The following is a 20,580-nucleotide window of genomic DNA, read 5'->3' as shown; positions in this document are numbered from 1 at the left end:
CCTCGCCAGCAGAACGGCAAAAAAACGACAATCTTGCCACCACAGACTGATAAATCATCTGCAGCATCTTACTACAGATAAAATGACTCAAGGACTCAAGAAATTTTTTTTCATTTATTAACCTGACTCGGGTCAAAACTGAACAGTAGAAGCAGTAGAAAGATAACACAAGATGAAGAATTCAACAGGAACAATGATGACTTCAATCAGAACGTCTCTGCTTCAAGTGAAGAGAATGTCATCTCGGTCACTCCTGAAAGGAAAGCAGAACATGTTACTCAATTTGCCATAGCATATTCTTGAGCATGGTTGCTGCAGGATTGGGTGTGAGCATTGCAAGCAGAAGCACAGCACACACACACACACACACACACACACACACACACACACAGGTAAAACACTTCCGCATAGGATGCTCTCATGTATCCTAGCTCATGGCTCCTCCGATATGCCTCCTCCATCCTCGATCCTCCGAGCACAAATAAGAGCTTTGGGATGGTCGTAAAGATGCCGCACGAAGAACTTCCGGTTCAAGTGAGGAGACACAAAATAAGGGAAATGACAAAGGCCCATTGACTTTGAGTAGTAAAATGCTAAATCTATTTTTCATTTTTGCCATTTTATTTCCATATTATCATGATAGAAAACACAACAAAAACTGAATTATTTTATGTATAATAAATGCTAGACTACTTTTATTCCCCCACATCTGGGATGTTAATGATTAGAAACATTGATTTTAAAGCAAAAATATATTTCGTCATATTAAAAATATTCTTGTTACTTTAGAGAATACAAATGACCTAATGCAAAACTGTGACAGAGTAAATTTCAGTCCTGATCTTTGAGATTTCTGCCTTCTCTGGAATATAATGGAACGAGATGACACTAACTTTGAGGTGAATAACTCTACAGCTTTGTTTTTTCAGAAATCATGACCCAGTTACTCAAAATAATCCTTAGACCTTGTTAGCAGTTTCATGTAGGATCTAGCCTACAATAAAATAGTATCTCCCAACAATCTAAATTAATAAAGAGCACAAGAGAAAAAATGTGTCCCTTTAAAGTAGGGCTGGGCGATATATCGATATATTTTCGATACATATTGCATATGTGGATATAGTTAAAAATATATATATATATATTATATATAATTGCTGCCATTACTAGTGTTTGTCATATTTCGTTTTGTATTGTTATTTTTTTCTCATTTAAAAATATATCTGTCAGAAAAAGATTGCCCTTTTAAATTTCATAGGCTATTTTTATTATTTTGTTACTCCTGTTATACAGTATTTATGTTCACTTAAATAAACAGTTTCAATAAAACTACTTGTGACATGTTATATTTTTCTTTGACTTTGAACATTTGCTCTCACTTTGAGATAAAAAATATCGGGATATTTATCATATATATCTGTATTCAGCCTAAATATATCGGGATATGACTTTTAATCCATATCGTCCAGCCCGACTTAAAGTAAAAGATAAACAGAAGTGGTACTAAGTACAGTACTAGTATTTACTTGTAATCTATACTGTAGTCATTTCAGAGGAAAATACTGTAACATTTACTCCAACACATTTAGAAGTTTAACTGTTATTTATTTGAGATATGGATATAATCCTCTCTACCATTATTTGCATTTAAATTGTACTTTAAATTTTTAAGCACCTTTGTTACATTTGCACTGCTGCAAAATTCCCATTAGTGCAAATGAAATTCCATTTTATGTCCAATTAAGATACAACTGAATGCCATTTAAAAGTAGCACCAACGCAGCTACCTTAAATTTTTTACACATTGGGAACACTGACCTCATTAACAGTATATTATACTACAGAGGTCAAGCTGCATGAATACTTTATAATTTGGTTCACTTCCGAGTATTTTTGTACTTCACACAGCTAAAAAAGTAAAATTCAAGTGCTTTCAAGGTACCTTAACCAAAATGACTCAAAGCCTTTATCACTATATCTAAATTAGCATAAATGAAATTCTAAAATCGTTCAATAAAAACTATACTCACAGCCAACTTTAAAACTAGCTTTTTACATCAACTTTGTATATTTTGATCCAGATTTAATGAATTACAAGTTCTTGCATAGATGACAAAACCTCAAACAATGGTTATATATATAGTTATATTAGGCTTTTTCTAAACTCAGTACTTTAAAGAAATCCTGCATCAAAGGTCGACTTGGACAGTTTGAATTTCAACCCATGTGGTCAAGAAATAAATTCACATTTGATTATCAGAAAACAGAAGTAAAGCACTAGCAGACAGTTGTGGGTCGTTTGGATTTTTATTGACGTATCAAACAGCTGTACATCTATTTGCCTTTCTTCGCCTTGATCTTCCTCAGTGTTACGGTTGGAGGTGTGTTGTGTTTGTTTTTCTTTTGTTTTCTTGCTTCCCTAAGGATCCGCCTCCTTCTCCTCCCAGTTGCTGTGTTTCCAGGCGCACCTGTGATCAATTGCTGAACTCATAGTGGCATTTGAAATCAACTTACACTCAGAGCCCCATGAGAAGTTGCCAACATCCAGCCTCAGAGCACGGTACTTCTTGTTCCCACCACGGACCCTCACTGTGTGGATGCGACGAGCACCAATCTAAAGAAATAGAAGTGTTATTAGTACAATTTATATATAGACTAAATTACGATTTATGGAAAAATACTACCCACATAGATTGAAGCGTGTCAAAACTATGACAAGTCCTAACATTGGTATGTCCAGAACTTTGAACCAAAACGGTCTAAAAAAAGACATACCTAAGGTCACGTTTTCATCACCCACGCTACATCACATTAAGTCCATTTAACCAGTTTTATTACTCACTTTTGTGTTTGCAGGAGGGCGTCCGAGCTCATACTTCCTTTTCTTGTGGTAGGGCTTGCGTTTACCGCCAGTCTTGCGGCATTTATGCCAGTTGTCCCTTGAGATACCTGAATAAATGGGAAAAATGTAAGAACCAGGAGTTAGATTAGTCCATTCACATTGTGTTCACTACTAAAAATTAATTTGTTAATGCTTGAGCAATAAGTTCTCCAAGGTAGGTTGTCCGCATTTCTAATTAGGATTCCGCTTAAAGAGTTTCATCATTTCGCTCAAGCAATTTTAAGCTCCCTTTGTGGCTAAATGCACGTTTCTGAGTTGGATTAAGGACAATTTTAAATCAAACTACAATTTGCTGGGTTTAATGTTCTACAGAACTAAGAGTCAACATACACTGCTTCAAACTTCCTACAGCTCAAAACATTCACAACACAAAGACAAGCTCATTTCAGTAGTACTTCATGATCTTAAATCATAATGTGGCCTGGTCAGAGGCAACATGCACCTCGTGTGTCCGAGAAACATCTTCAACAATGTTAGGACTACGCAACGGGGCGTTAAATATGTTGGGGTATCTGGTTGAAGATACCAATTGCCTTTATCGCGGATCACCAAAAGTGTTGGGAATTAAGGATGCCTCTTTTATGAATAAATGATGACCTTGCACAGGGCGTCAAATATATTAATAAAAGGGCGTCATCATGAATGCTATCCCTCCCATAAGGATACCAAATATGTAGGGATGAACCTGAGCAACACTTGTGTGGATCTCACGGTTCAAAAGTGTGGTTAGATGGCTATAAGAAGTATTAATAATTATCATAAATAATTATTAATTATAAGAAATTATATGACTTGATTTGTATTAAGTATAAGTATTCGCTCATTAGGGGCACCACTCTGTAAAACAGAGAAAAATGTAGCCAATTCACCTAAATCAGTCTCATAAAGTTACTAAGCTATCAATTTGGAATACTGATTATTAATTATGAATGTAATTATAATCAAATTACCACATTAATATTTAGTAGTGGTTGAAGGAATCGTGAATTCTTGACACAGCAGAGGTCAGCATATCGTTCCTAATGTACAACATTAAATAGACAGCATTTGTAATCAAAAGGTATTTATTCTAAAAACAAGTAATGCAAATAAAGGTACACATCTATAAAGTTTAGAAAACTACATTACAAAAGAGAGGGAAACGTGTGTGTGTGTGTGGGGGGGGGGGGGGGGGGGGGGGGGGAGTGAAGCTCCTCACACAATGAGTTGTAAAAAATTTAGCAGGTCAAAGGTTAGTATAGTTAGTTGCATATAAGACTGAGTGTCTGTATAAAGCAAGATTAACACACAACTTTGATTGTTACACAATTATCACATAAATATACTTATAACACACATATAAACCAGATCATTACTCACAGGTCAAATCCTTTATACTAAAGTCCTTGCTGATTGCTTATCTAAGCCCAGTTACATTACTCACGAGTCCAGTTGAAAAGGGGGGAAATCCTTTTCCAGTGGCGGGCGTGGAAAGTTAGTTCAATAAATTGCCGCCTTGCAAATTAAGTTGCTGGTTGTCCTTGTTGTTGAGGTAAAGCTTTCACCGCAGGGCTCTGCAGGAGATGAGAGGGGCTGGTGAATCAAGGCCTCTGGATTCCCTCCTGAAGAAGAGGTGTTACTCCTCTGGGGAGCGGTGGAGAAAAAAAAGAGGAAGGGAGGACTGTCTCCCTTATAGCCGACCAGTGGACCAATGAGGTGACCTGAAAGGTGTCGTAAATGCTGGGCATTCTGGGAAGCGAAGTTCTTGAGAGGGCATAAAATGGACCAACAACATAATTTTACTCAAAATTTTAAGTACATTTTATATATCTCTAGTATTTCCTGTTATGAAGTAATTTAGTAGATATTAATTATTTTCTTGTGCTTGACATTTTAATTTACTTGGTTGCATTATGTTACATTACTCACTAAAATTAGGTAATCATTGCCAGTTTCTTTTGATAAATGTTACCAAACAAATTTAACCAATACTCATTTAATGCATTTCATATTTATCACATATCACACAACTAAATTACAATGCAATTAAACTGTTTATTTTTTAAACAGCTTAATAAAGAAGAACCGTCAAAGTAAATCCACTGCTATTGTGGATTAAATTGCCCAATCTTTTACGGGGCAGTCATAAATTTAACATTGGCATGACTGACATAAAAAGAACAAACAGACAGTATTACACAGTAAACACTGTATCCAATATACACTATTGGGGCAAAATATAGGAACACTGTCAATATAATGCACTATAATGGTAGACCAGCACCATCCACCACAAATTCAGTAATAAACATAAAATCGAATTATCACCTTTCTGACAATGTAAAAAAAACTGAGCAGGTAGAAACTTAACTAAAGTAGAAGCTGGCAGAGCTGTTGTACTGGAAATAAATATTGCTTTAGATTGTGCAGGTGTCCCAATAATTTTGTACATGCAGTACAGATCTGGAATAGTGCTTTTCAAATATGCAGTGAAAAACTGCATATTTGACAGAACCCTCTGAAACGGAGTTTCAACATTTATTACAGAAATATCATACTCAGATATTCAAGAACGTTTCTCTCACACAAACATGCTCAAAACAACTTGGTTGAGCAGTGGTGTTAGGATTATTTATACCCTTATTTAAATGAAAAACAAACAAACAAACAAACAAACAAAACAAAAAAAAAACAGAATGTACAAGTACTGCATTAATAGTAAAAGTGCATTATATTGTACTGCATTAGAATTTGTACTAACAGTAAATTAAAGACGTATCTTCAGCAAAAGGTATTTAAAGTAAGACTTAGTATATTTAAAAAAATATATATATCCAAATTTTGAGTACAAGCAGGGTAGTGACCAGCCTTGACCAGTGTGTGGATGCTTCAACCTATAATGTTTATATATATGTATGTATAACACATAGTAATGTAGTATATAAACTTATTATTACCATTATTAACATACATAACTTGTTACCACCCCACACACACAAGTACACACACACCCACGCAGTCACAATGAGACAACAATGAACAAACACATAAAAAAGAAAAATAGTAATAATACATCCAAAAAACAAAACGTCAACAATAAGCACCTACTTTCATCTCACACACCTGTTTTCATCCCTGTATCGTGTGAAGACAGGCTCTTTATATTTGATTTTGAAGTGTTTAATGTTTGAACATTGTTTTAATTCTTCACACATCCCATTCCATATTTTTACTCCACTGAATGAAATGCAAAACCTTTTCCTATGATATATATGTTCACATATAAATCACTTTGCCACACATGCTGAGTCAAAAGATTGTATTGGACGCATTGCCCTGTGTTTTGAACCATATTGAGAAGCTTCTACAACATTCATAAGAAATGTTGCGCTCCATCTCTTGGAGTTCTATCTCAGTTCGGCACACAGTTTTAAATACAATCTTGACAGAGTCACCAACAGTTTAAAACAAACCTCCCACAATTCCCCACAGACACACGATGTATGCTCCTTTAATTTACTCTATGAGAAAAGACCCAGCCCAGACATTTCAACCCGTCATTTATTACTTTGATTTCCTATTAGATACACACACATTATGAAAACGTCTTGATTAAAACAATACAGCGAGACTTTGTCTCCTGCTTTCAGGCTGGATTAAAAAAATAATAAAATAAAAAATCCCCCTTTAAAATCAACAGAGGACCTAATCCTCTGTCTTCAGGCTGGACTTAAGGTCCCCCTTTTAAATTTATACAGCAGACTAAATCCCTGTCTGCAGGCAGGACTTGCCCAGTCCCCCTTTTCCAACAAATAGGCCTACAGCGGGACCGTATCCCCTGTTTTCGGGCTGGAATTACCCAGTCCCCCCCTTTTTTTAATAAGTCAATAACTTCCTTGACGTATTGTGTTCTAGCTATGACATCCGTTTTCCATTGACAACAACTCAATTTTGGAATTAGGCCAATTTGCACAGATTTTATTAAAAAGGTTTGTGCTCACTTTTCTTGATGAGCATACCCGGTTGTTGTCAACAACAGTCTGGATGTCAGTTGTATTAGCAGGAATTCAGGCTGTTATCTATTTTCCAAAGAGAAATGCAGGTTCAATTTCAGATCAAGTATTTATAAAAAATGTATTTATTACTCACGTCCTCCAACTCCCCATCATGTCAGTTTATTTGATATTAATATGCACAATATTAATCAGTTCTTTTAAAATAAGTGATTTCTAAAAATACAAACTCCCTCATGATGTGCTGCTGTTTTATTTGTAGATTACTCATAAAGAGAAGTCAAACATCTTATAATGCTTCCAGTGAAATTGCAAAGCCTGCCTCAACATGTAAAAACACATTTAAACACATCCATTAATTTAATATTTAATTAAGAAATAATAAAACCTCCAAAGTCATTTCCATGTTTCCATAGAGTTCTTTATTATATACAGCTAGGATTAATTGGCAGTTGTGTAGATATGGTGATAAACATGGCAAGATTTCTCTTCATTCAACAGTGATCTATAAAGTTTTTTGTTCAGTGAAGCAGCAGGGATCACTCTTCCCAGGGGCTCATGTCGGTGTCGATGGCCACACAGTTGTAAGCAGCGTAACGCAGCTTCTCCTCACAAACTTTTGCACTGCAGGACAGAAAGATCACAATTAGAGGAAGGAATGGGAGGCAAGAGATGTAACATTACTGTCAATAAAAAGCAGTTTTACACTGAGTTCATAAGAGTTCAGAGAGTTATAAAAATGTAATGAAATGGAGGAATATAAAAGCCTCATATCTAACTTGTGTCTTGGCATAGGATCATAAAAACAAGGGCAGTACATGTTAAACATTAATATATTGTCACAGATTCTGCTTGACAAAGCAAAGACGACTGTTATACCTTGGGTAGTTTGGTAAATAAAGAGTGCTCGAACATGTGGAGGACTGTGGAAGTGCATCAGTCGTTTCAGAGCTAAATCAGGAAACAGAAAAGTGAAAGTGTATTATTCATTTAGCTATTTTTCTTGCAAACACCATTTTTCTGTGATATATGAACTTGCACTCACCCTTGTTTGTCAGGAAAGACGTAGATAGGCGCAGGAAGACGACTTCTACCAGTTACAAACCTCAGAAACCTGCTGCGATCCTCTGAAAACAAAATACATGTTGTATTTTTTTTGCACAAAAATACCCCAAAAATCCACTGTCAGACTTCAAATAACATAGTTTACATGACATGTTGTAAAAGACAATTCACTGCAATACACAAGCTCCGTAAAATGTGGATAAATAAACAGCCAACTGACCATTGGTGAAGTTCGTCAGTGCTTCCCATAAGTATTGCACTCTAACGTCACTTTGTTCCAGGTCCTCATAGCGCGCTGGTGAGGACATAAAAACAACATGGATGCATTACAGTGATAAGAAAAGATAAGATATTCCTTCATTAGCCAAACAAGGTGGACATTTTCAGTGTTACAGCAGCAAAAACTGTATAGCAAAAATATAAAGAAGCATCAATAAAATAATAAACAAAATAAAGCAATATTAACGAGAAATATAATACTATTAACACTTTAAAACAATAAGAATATTAAATGAGGAACAACATATAGATATAGACATATATACATATATGATGCAGAGTCCTTACTACAGTTTTCTATCATTTCTTTTTGCTGAGAGAAAATATTCACATGACAATCAGACACTCAAAATGTCACATTCATCTTTTCCATTTATGCTAAAAGGGGAGAAAGAGAAAAATAAATACATAGAATTATATACAGTACTGTGCAAGGTTTTAGGCAGGTGTGGAAAAATGCTGTAAAATAAGAATGCTTTCAAAAGTAGGGATGTAATAGTTAATAGTTTTTATCAATTAACAAAAAGCAAAGTGAGTGAACTGAAGAAAAATCTAAATCAAATGAATATTTGGTGTGACCACCCTTTGCCTTCAAACCAGCATCAATTCTTTTCTGCTTTTTTCACACCTGCCTAAGACTTTTGCACAGTACTGTGTATGTATAAATATATATAACGACTTAAAACATAGATGTAATACCCATAATTGTATGTCCATACTCCTCTCTGTCTTTACTCTCCTGCCTTAATTACTCCACTCCCGTCAAGCCTTATTTTCATGAAGTGGCTTTATGGAACAGGTCCCAGTACAGAAAATGTGTTTATTGCCAAAGAGGATGAACTGGACACTCACTGAGTCGTTTCAGAGCCTCCACAGTAATCTCAGGGTCTCCGCACACTTTCTTCTCCACTTCCTGCCAGGTGAGCAGGTCCAGCACCGCCTGAGGAACCACCTTCAGCAGCCCCGCCTGCATGGCTGCAATCTGCAATACACACACAGATAATCAGTGCATGCACGCCATTCAAGATTCCTTGATCGTCACTATAAAGAGTACAGCAAAATTTGAAGCAGTCCTGATAGTGCAATTACACAATTTTAGTCAGTATAAAAGAATAAACAATAGAAACGTTACCTAAATTGTTTCTAAAAAATAAATGAGTATATAATGTAGCTAAAAATGTTGACCTATGATACAATATAGACAATACAATAAAAGTCAAGGCAGTATACAGTACAATCAAGGCATTGAGTTATTGCAGCAATAAGTGCAAATATTGCACATGTACTGGTAGAGTGTAGTTGATAACTACAATAAATAAGGTGCAACAGGATGTAAAAATGTACGCAGGTTGAGCAAGAGTTGTTATATAACAGCCAGAATTACTGCACGAGCTTATGATGAAGAATCAAAGTCCAACCTGCTGCTTGCTCTCCTCCAGCCGAGCCTTCTGCACCAGGCGGACGAACTCGCTGCGGTCCTCGTAACGAACGGCCACATTACTGCCGCCGGGGATGAGGTCGACCATCTGGTTGTCGCTCAGTAGAGTGGTGTACACCAGCTCCTCACCAAACCTGAACTCAAACGTCTCCTGGTCCATGTTCTCCATGGCCTCCAGCAGGTTCACCTGAACACACAGCCACATTAACCTTGAGACCATTCATTCACTAATTTATGCATAAATGGCCACTGGTCAAATTCAATTTAGAAAGCAAACAATTTAAGTGTGACACAATGAATTTATTGATAATTAAAGCAAATCTGAATCTGTGCAGCATCTCACTAGTAATGCAAATAATTCAAAGAAAATTACGAAAAAACATAAAATATTAATAACTAGAAAAGTAAGCACAGTAATGTGCAGTTCTCCCCAGGTGTCTCTCCCTTTTCCATCCCGAATATTAATCAATTGTCCTTCCAGGCTCCCTTACAGTCCAGATGGTGACAAAGATGACGAAAACAGGGATTTATTAATCTTGTATCAACCCGTTCAAATTGAGACAAAACTTTTCTATTTCTGTTGAAGTTTTTGAGCCACAACAAAAAAAAAATGTGGCCTGAAACAGACTGGGTAAGCCAATTGCAGAAATGGCAGAAGTGTGTTTTTCCTGTGTGGTTTTGTACAAAATTGTGTCCCTACCAGTCAGTTAAGAGGTGTTAGGAGTCAATAGCGGTACAGAAAAGTCAAGAAAACAGATTATTAATCTGGATGTATTGATCCTAAGTTATAACAATATTGCCTATTATTGTCTGAAAGTGGATTCTGGACTTCGTCTTGACTGCCTTTGGACTAGGTCTTGACTTGGATCCCATTAAACCAGATTTTGGACTTGACAACGACTCGATTGAGCTGGTCTTGATTATATCTCTGTCCTCAGGTGTATTCTTATATCGTGTCTTCTTGTATTCTTATACCAAACAATGTTCAGGATTCAGAGTGATATACATGCATGAAGCCCAGCCTGCATTTCATGTAAAACAGGTGTAATAATTTGAATGTCCTCACCAGCACAGAGTCCACAGCGGGGAAATCCTTATTCCAGCTGACAGCCTCTCCAGTCAGCTGCTTCCACACCAGCCCGGGCAGAGCCAAGACCTGCAGGGTTGGACACAGAATCAGCATCCTCCCATTCTTAATTTAAAGTGAAAACTACATACAATTAGTGAGATCACTCACTAAGAAGTCTTTTCCTCTGAGAGCAGCTCCCATGAGCTGACCGATCCACTCATACTTGTGGAACTCTTTACAGGACGGGTTGGGGACGTAGTAATCTCTGGCCTCTAGGGAGCCCTGAGAGACGAGCAGGTGAGAAAAGAAAAAGCAAGAGAAACATTAGAACTCTGTCCAGGCTACTCTTGACTGTGAGCAGACAGTGATGGTGGGTGGTTACCTGGTTGGACGTACGGCTGAAGAAGGGCAGAGGCATGGGACACTCAGCTGAGCTGGGACACAGCTCCTCAGACATGTCAGCCAGACTGTCCCGAAATCCACCTCCCTGGTCAATGATTCCCTCTGCGATGAATTTACACTCCCACCACTGGTCGTAGCGAGCGGGCCACCTGACAAACCAGGAGGAAGCATGGTCTATTTAGATTTTAATGCACTAGTTTAAGTCATATCCAGGCAAGAAATATCAGACAGAGATGAAAGCTTAAAAAAGCAAACCTATAATCCAAAGTCTTTTCAAATTTGTCAGACGGCTTCAGACCTTCATACACCTGCAAGAAGAAAAATGAAAATCATAAGGATCATTCCATACAAACTCACTCAGTTCATGTCATGGATTTTCTCTAAAAAACTTCACATGAAAATGTTTAAATCCTGCAGCTCTCTATCTACCAATAAAAAAGTACAGAATACTTGCAATTTTCAAAAAATATTAAATGATGAATATAATCCTCCAGAGACCCCATAGCTTCTTTTTGTCCCTTATGGCACACATGCTATGTATAACCGGTTAAAGCATGCATCCTTTTATATTTCTTAAAAGTGAATTGAATCATATAATGTGAATGTACAGTACTGTAATGTACTTTTTGTGGGAAAAAAAAGGAATTACCCAATGTCAAGGAACATGTAAGAAAAAAAAAAAAAAGAACAAATAACATGTTTGAGATTCAAATCTTTGTAATGTGCTCCTTATATCCCAATGAGTGTAGTGAAGCGGTCAATAAATTCCTCATAAAATTCTAAATATTAAACAATTTTAGTACTGGGTCTCAGGGGATATATCTGCAGTGAATATTAACAGAAAAAGGAATTAAAAGAAAGTTTCATGGAAATTAAAATAATCCGGCTTGGTGTTGGGGAAAAGGTAATTTGATGTGTTCTGTAATTTGATATGTTCTGTCACAACTAAACTCTGGTATTCTGTACCTTGAATGGAGTTGGCCATATCAGCAGTGTTTGTGTCACTGCTGGTAAACATGTTTACATGCCTGGATCTAACAGATGTGCATCTATGCACTGGCTAACCAAACACGCGCTTTTTGCAAATAACAATCTACATGTCATCAAACTACTGACTCAGTGAACTGTAGAAAAGCTTGGCTCAAAGCAAGGAACTTCGGCAGATTTTCTTGAGACGCCTTTATGATAGAATCTGTCCCTATTCAGCTGTATAATATGATGTGACTCGGTTTGTATATGATTGCTTTTGTTCTCATACTTGAATACTCATTATAATTTTTATAATCTTTCAATATATCATCATTTATAAAAATACTCAAAGACAAGCAAGTTCTTAAATACTTTTCATTTCTCAGTAAGGAATCTTTCCTTAAATTCCACCACACTTGGGACTTTTATGCAGGACCAAATATCTTCTAGAAGTGGGAGAACTATTTTAACAACAGAGTGAAAATTTAGTTGCAATAACTGAAAATTAGAGGAAATAATATTATTTTTTAATGAATAATTCTTTGTTCAGGTAAAAAAATATATATTTTCATCAATTTGATTACTTTTTCACATGAATTCTCTTGTATAAATACATGTCATCACCACTCAGAGAGTTTGATACCTGATTTAACACAGCATTCTTGCAGCTGCTGTCCAGAGACGGGTTGTCTCTGTGCTCCATGGCCAGACGCCTGTTGATGTAGAGTCGGGGCATGAAGTTTGGCTTACTGGTCTCTGAATCCTTCAGGCACTGTGTGATGAGGGCGGAGCGGCGTTTGGACAGAAGCAGGAACTGCTTTATGCTCTAGAAGGTGCCAAAACAAACACACAAGTAATTAAAAACAATTTGAGGGGAAGTTTTATATCGGAGTGGGTTAAAAGCGTCTGTCTAGGGGCGTTCCAGGTGGCACACCTGGTGGAGCGCATACCACAGTGGCCCAGTCCTCGTAAACGGGCGGCCCGGGTTCGAGTCCGGCTCGGAGCCTTTTTCCCGCATGTCTTCCCCTCTATCTCCCCCTTTCACTCTAAATATCTCTACTGTCAATAAAGCTATAAAATGCCCAAAAAATATATCTTTAAAAAAAAAGGAAAACAAAGCATTTGTCTCAAGGTAAATCAGCTAATATCTGATGACCTACAACCTACTTTTTAATGTATAAGTTGTATATTTAAATGCTTCATAATGACTCACTTTGATCTGGTTGAAGGTACCCAGGCTGTAGTCCCAGGCCGGTACCAGGTGTGGGAGCACACTGTCCAGCAGACAGATGAACCTGCAGAGAGAGAGAGATGGAAGAAAACAACCTGTTGTCACTATTCACCATTGCAAAGCAGTATGTCCATATTCACAATGATGTTTCAGGAAATTCAGACTCTGTAAAACGGTCGAAAACTGTTTGCTTTCCCCGTTCCACACACACCTGATTCCTATCACCTGGAGCTCAGCTATATTTACTTCCTGGAATGAACACTGCAGCCTGTGTTCAATATCAGGACTGCATGTGTATACAGTCATGGAAAAATATTAGACCACCCTTGTTTTCTTCAGTTTCTTGTTCATTTTAATGCATGGTACAACTAAATGAACATTTGTTTGGACAAATACAATGATAACAACAAAAAATATCAAGAAAACCATGGCAAATGTCTAGATATCAGCTCTTAAATAAATTGTTATAATTTTATTTGTCAAAATAAATGTACCTTTAGTTGTACCAGGCATTCAAATGAACAAGAAATTGAAGAAAAAGGGTGGTCTAATAAGTTTTCCATGACTGTTCTTATATATCAATTTCATGATTAGATCAAGACAAAAAATTTAAAATAGACAAATTATATTACGGCGCCATCACAAGCAGCACAAACACTGACTAATGCTTAATGCTTCCAAGAAATAAAGCTGCAGATGACTTGTATTTCTGAGATTTTAATAACTTTGAAGGTAAAATTTCATAAACCCTCTGGACATGACTTGAGTCTACTAAAAATATGATAAATGTGCTCTTAGGGAGAACAAATACCCTAAGTCCTTTCTCCTTCTGCTATGAAGCTTCTAAACATAGACCTTACAAATTTTAAATGACGTTACCTCTGGATGACCAGCGCTCTGCGGTACAGGACGTCGGGTGTGTTGCCCTGCAGACGAGGGTAACGCACCAGGTTAGAGGACTGGAAGACATCAGCGTTCAGACCCAGGTCTCTTTCACAGGATGACTTGATCTTTAAGCCTCGAATCCGGACATCTATCCCCTCGTCTGTAGAGCCAAAAACATCGTTCATGGGTCATGACATGACATGTAGAAAATGTGTTTATTTATTACTCCTCCCCTCATTTTGTCCTGAGATTGTTTGCACTGTGGTCCATTGGGGACTGGATATTGCTGCTACCCTCACACTGATTTGTTGCCACTGACAGAGGGAATTGTTTGGTTTATGTGCTATCCTGCTTTTGTTTTGTTTGTTTGTTGTTTTGTTTTTTGCTTTGTCTCGTGTGCTGTCTGACTGGAGACTGCAAACTGAATTGCCCTATTTGGGATAAATAAAGTTGTTTGAATTGAAATTCTACAACCAAAGAACCACAAAAACTAAGTTGAACAGAAACTTACCTCTACATTCTTCAATCCGAACCTCAATGACCGGCAGGTGAGACATCATATCCTCCAGCACACAAACTTCTCCAATCAGGTTGCTGGAGGCAAAAGAAAGCAAAGCAACTGTAGTCAAACAAATACCAGGAAATTAGTATTTTATAATGTGTTAAATGGCTGAATGTGGCTCACACAAACACTTTACAATTAAAAATTACACTAAATGAAAATAGCCTTTATGTCTTAATCTCAATATCTTTATTAAGAGAAAATAGATTGTATTTGTCAGCAGAGCACGGCATTATTAATGGGGATAATAATAATATATCAGGTGGATATTGGTCTTCTGTTAATCGCATATTGTCTGCTGTAATAAGAGGGAGGTTCCTTTTTTCATATGTTCCTTTTATTATATTGTCTTGATTCATTTACTGCTATCAATAATAATTAAGATATTTAATTATCATAACTTTACCCATTGCAGCAATGTGTGTGTCATTCAGCTTTAAACAGCTGTTTAAAACATCAAACACTGACACAAAACATTGACGAAAAACAGCTTTAATACAGAACTAGTTGCTTTAGTATGCTTTCTAAAGCTTGTGTATTGTGATACAAATGTATCTCTAAATTCTGAGGAGTTTTTTCACAAATACTCACTCGTCTATGGTGACGTCACTCAGCTTCTTCAGGTTGTCTCCCTCTCCTCCAAACACAGTCACTCGTTTGGGCATGTAGTTGTCGTCTGTAGAGTCCACCGTCAATATCAGCTTACTACAGAGCAAAGAGAAGTAAAGTATACTATTACTAGAAGGACATAATTTATCTACAGAGTTAAAGTCCATATGAGATACAAGCAAAAAATATGTCATGGCATACTGTATGCGTTTACTCTGGGTGAATCAGACTGTCAACATCAATGACATTATCATTCATGTCTGAGAATATAAAGTAAACATTTTACCATTATTTCACTTCCAAAATACTAACTTTAATACTAATCACAATTATATTATAAATAAAGGAACAACAACCATGAAAAAATATGCAAAAATTATTCCAGTATCATTTTCATAACTTGAAATTTAAAGATTATGGTTCAGAACAGCAACCTCCCAATTGAATAAAGTATCCCTCTAATAAAGTTTCCCCTCTAAAATCAGTATTGACAATGGTCAGTCGGGCTCTAGCAGCTGAAATTTCTAGTAAACATTTTAAATACAGTAGGTTCAGGGTTTGGATGACACTGAGTAGCTTCCTTACTTGACCACAGTTCCTCTCTTCATGTGCAGGCGGATCCAGTGCTGCCCCTGCATGCCGTCGCTCTCCCAGTACGTTTCAGTGTCGCCGTCTGTCAGACAGCTCGCCCCTCCGCTGGGATCCTCCTGTCAGCAAATATCAAAGCAATTCAATGTATAAAAATCTGTGGTCATCAAGGTAGAAAAGCAGAAAAACATACTGAATGCTTGCCTTTAAATCTCTAATACAGCTTTATTCTAATAGTTTATCTTGACAAGAAACAGTGCTTCTTCACCAGAGGTCCCCCAGGGGCCCGGAAGGGAGTTTCAAGGGGTCCACAGAAAAATGGGAAGCATTTTTTTTGTCACAGAACAAAAAACTATAAGTGACGCCAATGTGTGTAACAGTCCTAAGAATTTTTCTGACTATTCCGATTAGGGGTTTCACTTTCTTTGCGGCTGACAAGGAGAGAATTCTGGTCTTAATCAACAACCAAAATCATTTTAGATTCAAGTCCTTGCAGCAAATTCTTAAGAAATGGGGGTCTGTGATGTAGTGTGTATCAATTTAGGGATCCTTGACATGAAACTGTTTAGGAACCACTGACCAGAAAATGTACACAGCTACAGATTTCAAATCTTTGTACAACAGACCAGTAGTCTCCATAAAAACTGACTGTGTAGACCACGGGCTTTTAAACTGTGGGATGCACTTTCCAAGGGGGCCGTGGGAGAGTTAAAGTGAGAGCGCATAGGAAGGAATGTAAGTAAGTAAGTAAAGTTTATTTATATAGCACTTTTCACAGATAAAATCACAAAGTGATTTACAGAAGATAAAAAGAAAGAAATAAGATAGGGGAACATAAGACAATTAAAACGAAGTTAAAACACAATAAAACATACATTCATATATTTTTTTTAAATATGTACAATGCATGGTGGTCATCCAAATGCCTGTCTAAAAAGATGGGTCTTAAGGTGATTTTTAAAAGAGTCCACAGAAATAGCAGACCGTAGGGGGAGAGGCAGAGAGTTCCAAAGTTTGGGTGCCACATATTCAAATGATCGATCACCACGTGTTTTCAGACGGGTACGTGGAACAGACAGAAGAAGATTTAGTGTGTTTGACCTAAGAGACCGAGCTGACAGATATGGGTGAAGTAGTTCAATAATATATAGGGGAGCCTGACCATGCAATGCTCTATATGTGAGTGTAAGAATGTTGAACTGAATCCTGTATGCAACAGGGAGCCAGTGAAGAGACTTCAGGACAGGGGTGATGTAGGAGCGTTTGTGTTTGAGTTACAGAAATCAATACGAGATGAGATAAATGCATGTATGAGCATCTCAAGTTCAGCTTTTGAAACGACAGATCTCAGTTTACTGATGTTTCTAAGATGGAAAAAGCAAGATCTGGTCAGCTGTTTTATATGTTTGTCAAACAATGCAGACTGTTTGCATCAAATTTGTACTATTTCTCTGAGACTTATTTCATTAAAATCTGAAGACATAGACATGATTTAAACTCCAGGGATATCATATGATATCATATGATATGATAGGATATCACAGTCACCAACAATAAAATAAAAGATGTTCTGTGACAGAACTTGCCTGAAAATACAATTTTTAAGTTTGCGCCAGTATCAAAGATATCTAGTGAAAGTTGTCCTTTCACAAATAGATACAATGCAAACAAGAACTACTAATGTCTAATTCTGCATAATTTGAATGGTGTCAATCTGCAAAAGTATTAACATAGGCTGAAAGGACGGGACTCAAGCTGTAGTCCACAGCATAACAAAGCTGTTTCAGTCTTGTCTGAAGGAAGGCCCACAGTGTCAGGCTTTAAAATCCTCTAGTCTAGAGTGTTGAGAAGAGGAAAAATAAAAGAAATGTGAATACTGTGACTCACCGAACATGAAGAAACATCGATGCTGGTCACGCACTGCTTCACACTACCCAGGTTTTCATCCTCTTTCCCAATGTGGTCATAGAAGTAGTGCACCAAGTCTTCGTCACATTCATATGTCCAGGTGGGAGGAACATACCTTGAAGATTTGAGGGAACAGCAGCTTCATTTGACAACCTGCTGCAGTCTAAACACAACCCAAAGTCTCGACTCAACACAAACAGGCTCACCTTAGCTTCTGGACGGCAGCATCATCACACTCAGCGATTTTGGGTTTGGAGCTGATGTAGAGAGCGTTCTCCACACTCACCACCTGCTCCCACCTGTTGCAGGGCTTGTGGTCGTAGCCGAAGAGCTGCTGCTGTCTGCTGATGGTCTCCGGTGACTCGACTGGCACCAGCCTGTCGCCTCCCCATGTGTGTTTACACACCAGGATCCAGCCTTCCTCCAGCTCCTGGCCCACACGGTGCTCCTCCAGCTGCTCCTGCACACAGACACCGATCCGTACATAAACACATGTTTTCAAACCACATTTTAATTAATCGAAATTGAATTATCGACCAAAAAGTGTAATAGCATTAGCTAGGGAAAAAGAAAGAATACAATACAAGCTTCTTCTGATATCACTGATGATTGAAAATAACATGTGAAGTTGTGCAGCAAAACACTGACCCTCATTGTAGCCTCCCTTTGTCAGTGTGCGAAGGTCACATCGTAAAAGTTCTACATAAAAGTAGTTATTTTAGTCGTTCGCTTCACAAAAGAGTGTCTTTCATTTTCAGTTTATAATCTCAACTATTTCCAACTATTTTTCAAGTCTAACTTACCTCATAGTTATTAACTTCACAACACATTTTTCTTATTTTGGAACATATGGAAATAAAAAGTTATATTTAGCCATTGAAGCACTGCATTACAGTGCTTCTGTAGCTTATTAATTACATCCATATTTAGTTTATAGTGAAAACTTTCTGTGGACAAAATAACGGTCTGAATCAGTTGCATTTGAACCTGCTCTTATTTATCACATTACCAACTTATTCCTAAATATGAATTATAAGTCTTAGATACCAATTCTTCAGTCCAGAGATTATCTATACCTACATATTATTTGGGAGAGTTGGCATTAACTGGACACGCATATCTTGAACTGGAGGAAGAAACCAATCCAGACATGATGAGAACACTGGTTAGCTCTATCGCCTCACAGCAAGAGGGTTGCAGGTTCAAATGAATGAGTGTGAATGGTTGTCCGTCTCTATGTGTCTGCCCTGCGATAGTCTGGAGACCTGTCCTAGGTGTACCCCAACTCTCGCTCAATGTCAGCTGGGACAGGCTCCAACCCCTCGCGACACGAGTTAGTTTAAGTGATTAAGGATAATGAATGAATGGTTCTGGATTTGAAGCCCGGACCTTCTTCTTTTGAAATAAAATGTATTACTTAAAAGAAAGATTTAAAAATTGCAGGCTTTCAAATAAAATTGGAACCCTGGTTGTTCTAACTCAGGCCAGAGGTTCGGAACATTTCAACCATTTATTGAGCTATTTGAGTTTTCCTCATACTCCCTGGAAAACCCTGGAGTAACCTTTGGTTGGGGATCACTGATTTAAATAACAACATTAGTACATATTACATACGCCCAAACTAAAGGAATGTAATGTGGTGCAAATAGAGTTAAGCCAGGTATTAGAGAAGACAATTAGAATTAGACAAGTTGCAGTAGTTGAATGTGTCTGGTTCAGTCACTGTACAGAAGCTTACCTTGTTGATTTTGACCCACAGACCCTGGCTGTTGCAGTATTCCTCTCCTGTTGTCCGGATACAAGTGCCTTTCTTTGGTTCAATGTTGTACTTGCATAATTTCTTCATGTGTGCAGTCTGGTGTGGACTCTCGAAGACGGAGACGAGTGTTTTCCCGACGGTGGAGCCTCCTGCAGAAGCTCCGGCGGACGCGGAAGAGGTGGACGATGAGTCCTTGCAGATCTTGTAGCACACCTCTCTTGGGACATAGCAGAGACACTCCGGCACCGGCTCGCCCCTCTTGAAACACTCAATGCACCTGTTCAGGAAGCGGATCCTGCCGAGCAGCAGGTGAGGGTTTTCGCCCAGAGACATGGTGATGGAGGTGAGAGTCAGCAGCAGCTCAGCGGCAGCAGGGGGGCGGCAGCTGACATCACACCACTGTCCTGCCTTTGTTTTTCTGCCTGGTCCCGCGGGGGATGCTCCTGTCAAAACAAAACCGAATATTCTTGAGAAACAGAGCATTCAATACAGACAAAGCCAACCCCGTGATTTACATCGATTCCCAGCTTTCTATCACTGGGTGTGTACACAATATAAAAGGTCAAAATCCCACTAATCAGCGACTAAAGTCCGCTGACAGTAATAAAACTATCTACAGCTTCTAAACCACAAGAGTGAATAAGCTAACATTAGCATGATAGCTAGGTGTAAGGTAAATTAGTGAATCAATATCTATTATCCACAAACCCACGTTGGTTTTATTCAAAAGTTAAATAAATATAAGTGTTTAATAAGCTAAAGGCCATAGAGGTGTATTAAAATCAGTTTTAACCTACCCTTTCTGCCGACAAGTATTTTAAATGTGGAACTCGTCTGTCGTTATTTGACAACGCGGAAGCGCTTCAGAGACTTTTGACCCTCTCCCACTTCCGTCGTTTGTATTTCAAAATAAAAGTCTTAC

General features: G+C 37.8%; 1 protein-coding gene and 1 non-coding gene across 2 annotated transcripts; both read right to left on the bottom strand.

The window, feature by feature from the left end:
* Window positions 1–2,697: 2,697 nt before the first annotated feature.
* LOC131981158 (small nucleolar RNA SNORD46) lies at window positions 2,698–2,803 on the bottom strand. The gene has a single exon (XR_009395284.1). It is a non-coding gene; the product is annotated as a small nucleolar RNA SNORD46 (small nucleolar RNA).
* A 4,471-nt stretch (window positions 2,804–7,274) lies between these two features.
* hectd3 (HECT domain containing 3) lies at window positions 7,275–20,533 on the bottom strand. Its single transcript, XM_059344550.1, has 20 exons — window positions 20,456–20,533; window positions 19,638–20,101; window positions 18,106–18,359; window positions 17,879–18,014; window positions 15,989–16,110; window positions 15,386–15,499; window positions 14,744–14,826; window positions 14,227–14,392; window positions 13,330–13,411; window positions 12,760–12,942; window positions 11,403–11,455; window positions 11,128–11,296; window positions 10,914–11,027; window positions 10,743–10,832; window positions 9,657–9,863; window positions 9,091–9,220; window positions 8,180–8,254; window positions 7,940–8,021; window positions 7,774–7,845; window positions 7,275–7,518 (listed from the first exon to the last, which is right to left on the bottom strand). Exons 2-20 carry the CDS (start codon window positions 19,989–19,991, stop codon window positions 7,434–7,436), a joined length of 2,571 nt encoding a protein of 856 aa, XP_059200533.1. The 5' UTR covers window positions 19,992–20,101; window positions 20,456–20,533; the 3' UTR covers window positions 7,275–7,433.
* Window positions 20,534–20,580: the final 47 nt, after the last annotated feature.

The sequence above is a fragment of the Centropristis striata genome, chromosome 11 (genome assembly GCF_030273125.1).
Source record: "Centropristis striata isolate RG_2023a ecotype Rhode Island chromosome 11, C.striata_1.0, whole genome shotgun sequence".
NCBI lineage: Eukaryota > Metazoa > Chordata > Actinopteri > Perciformes > Serranidae > Centropristis > Centropristis striata.
Note: the sequence above shows the minus strand (reverse complement) of the source record. Positions and strands in the feature narration are given on the sequence as shown.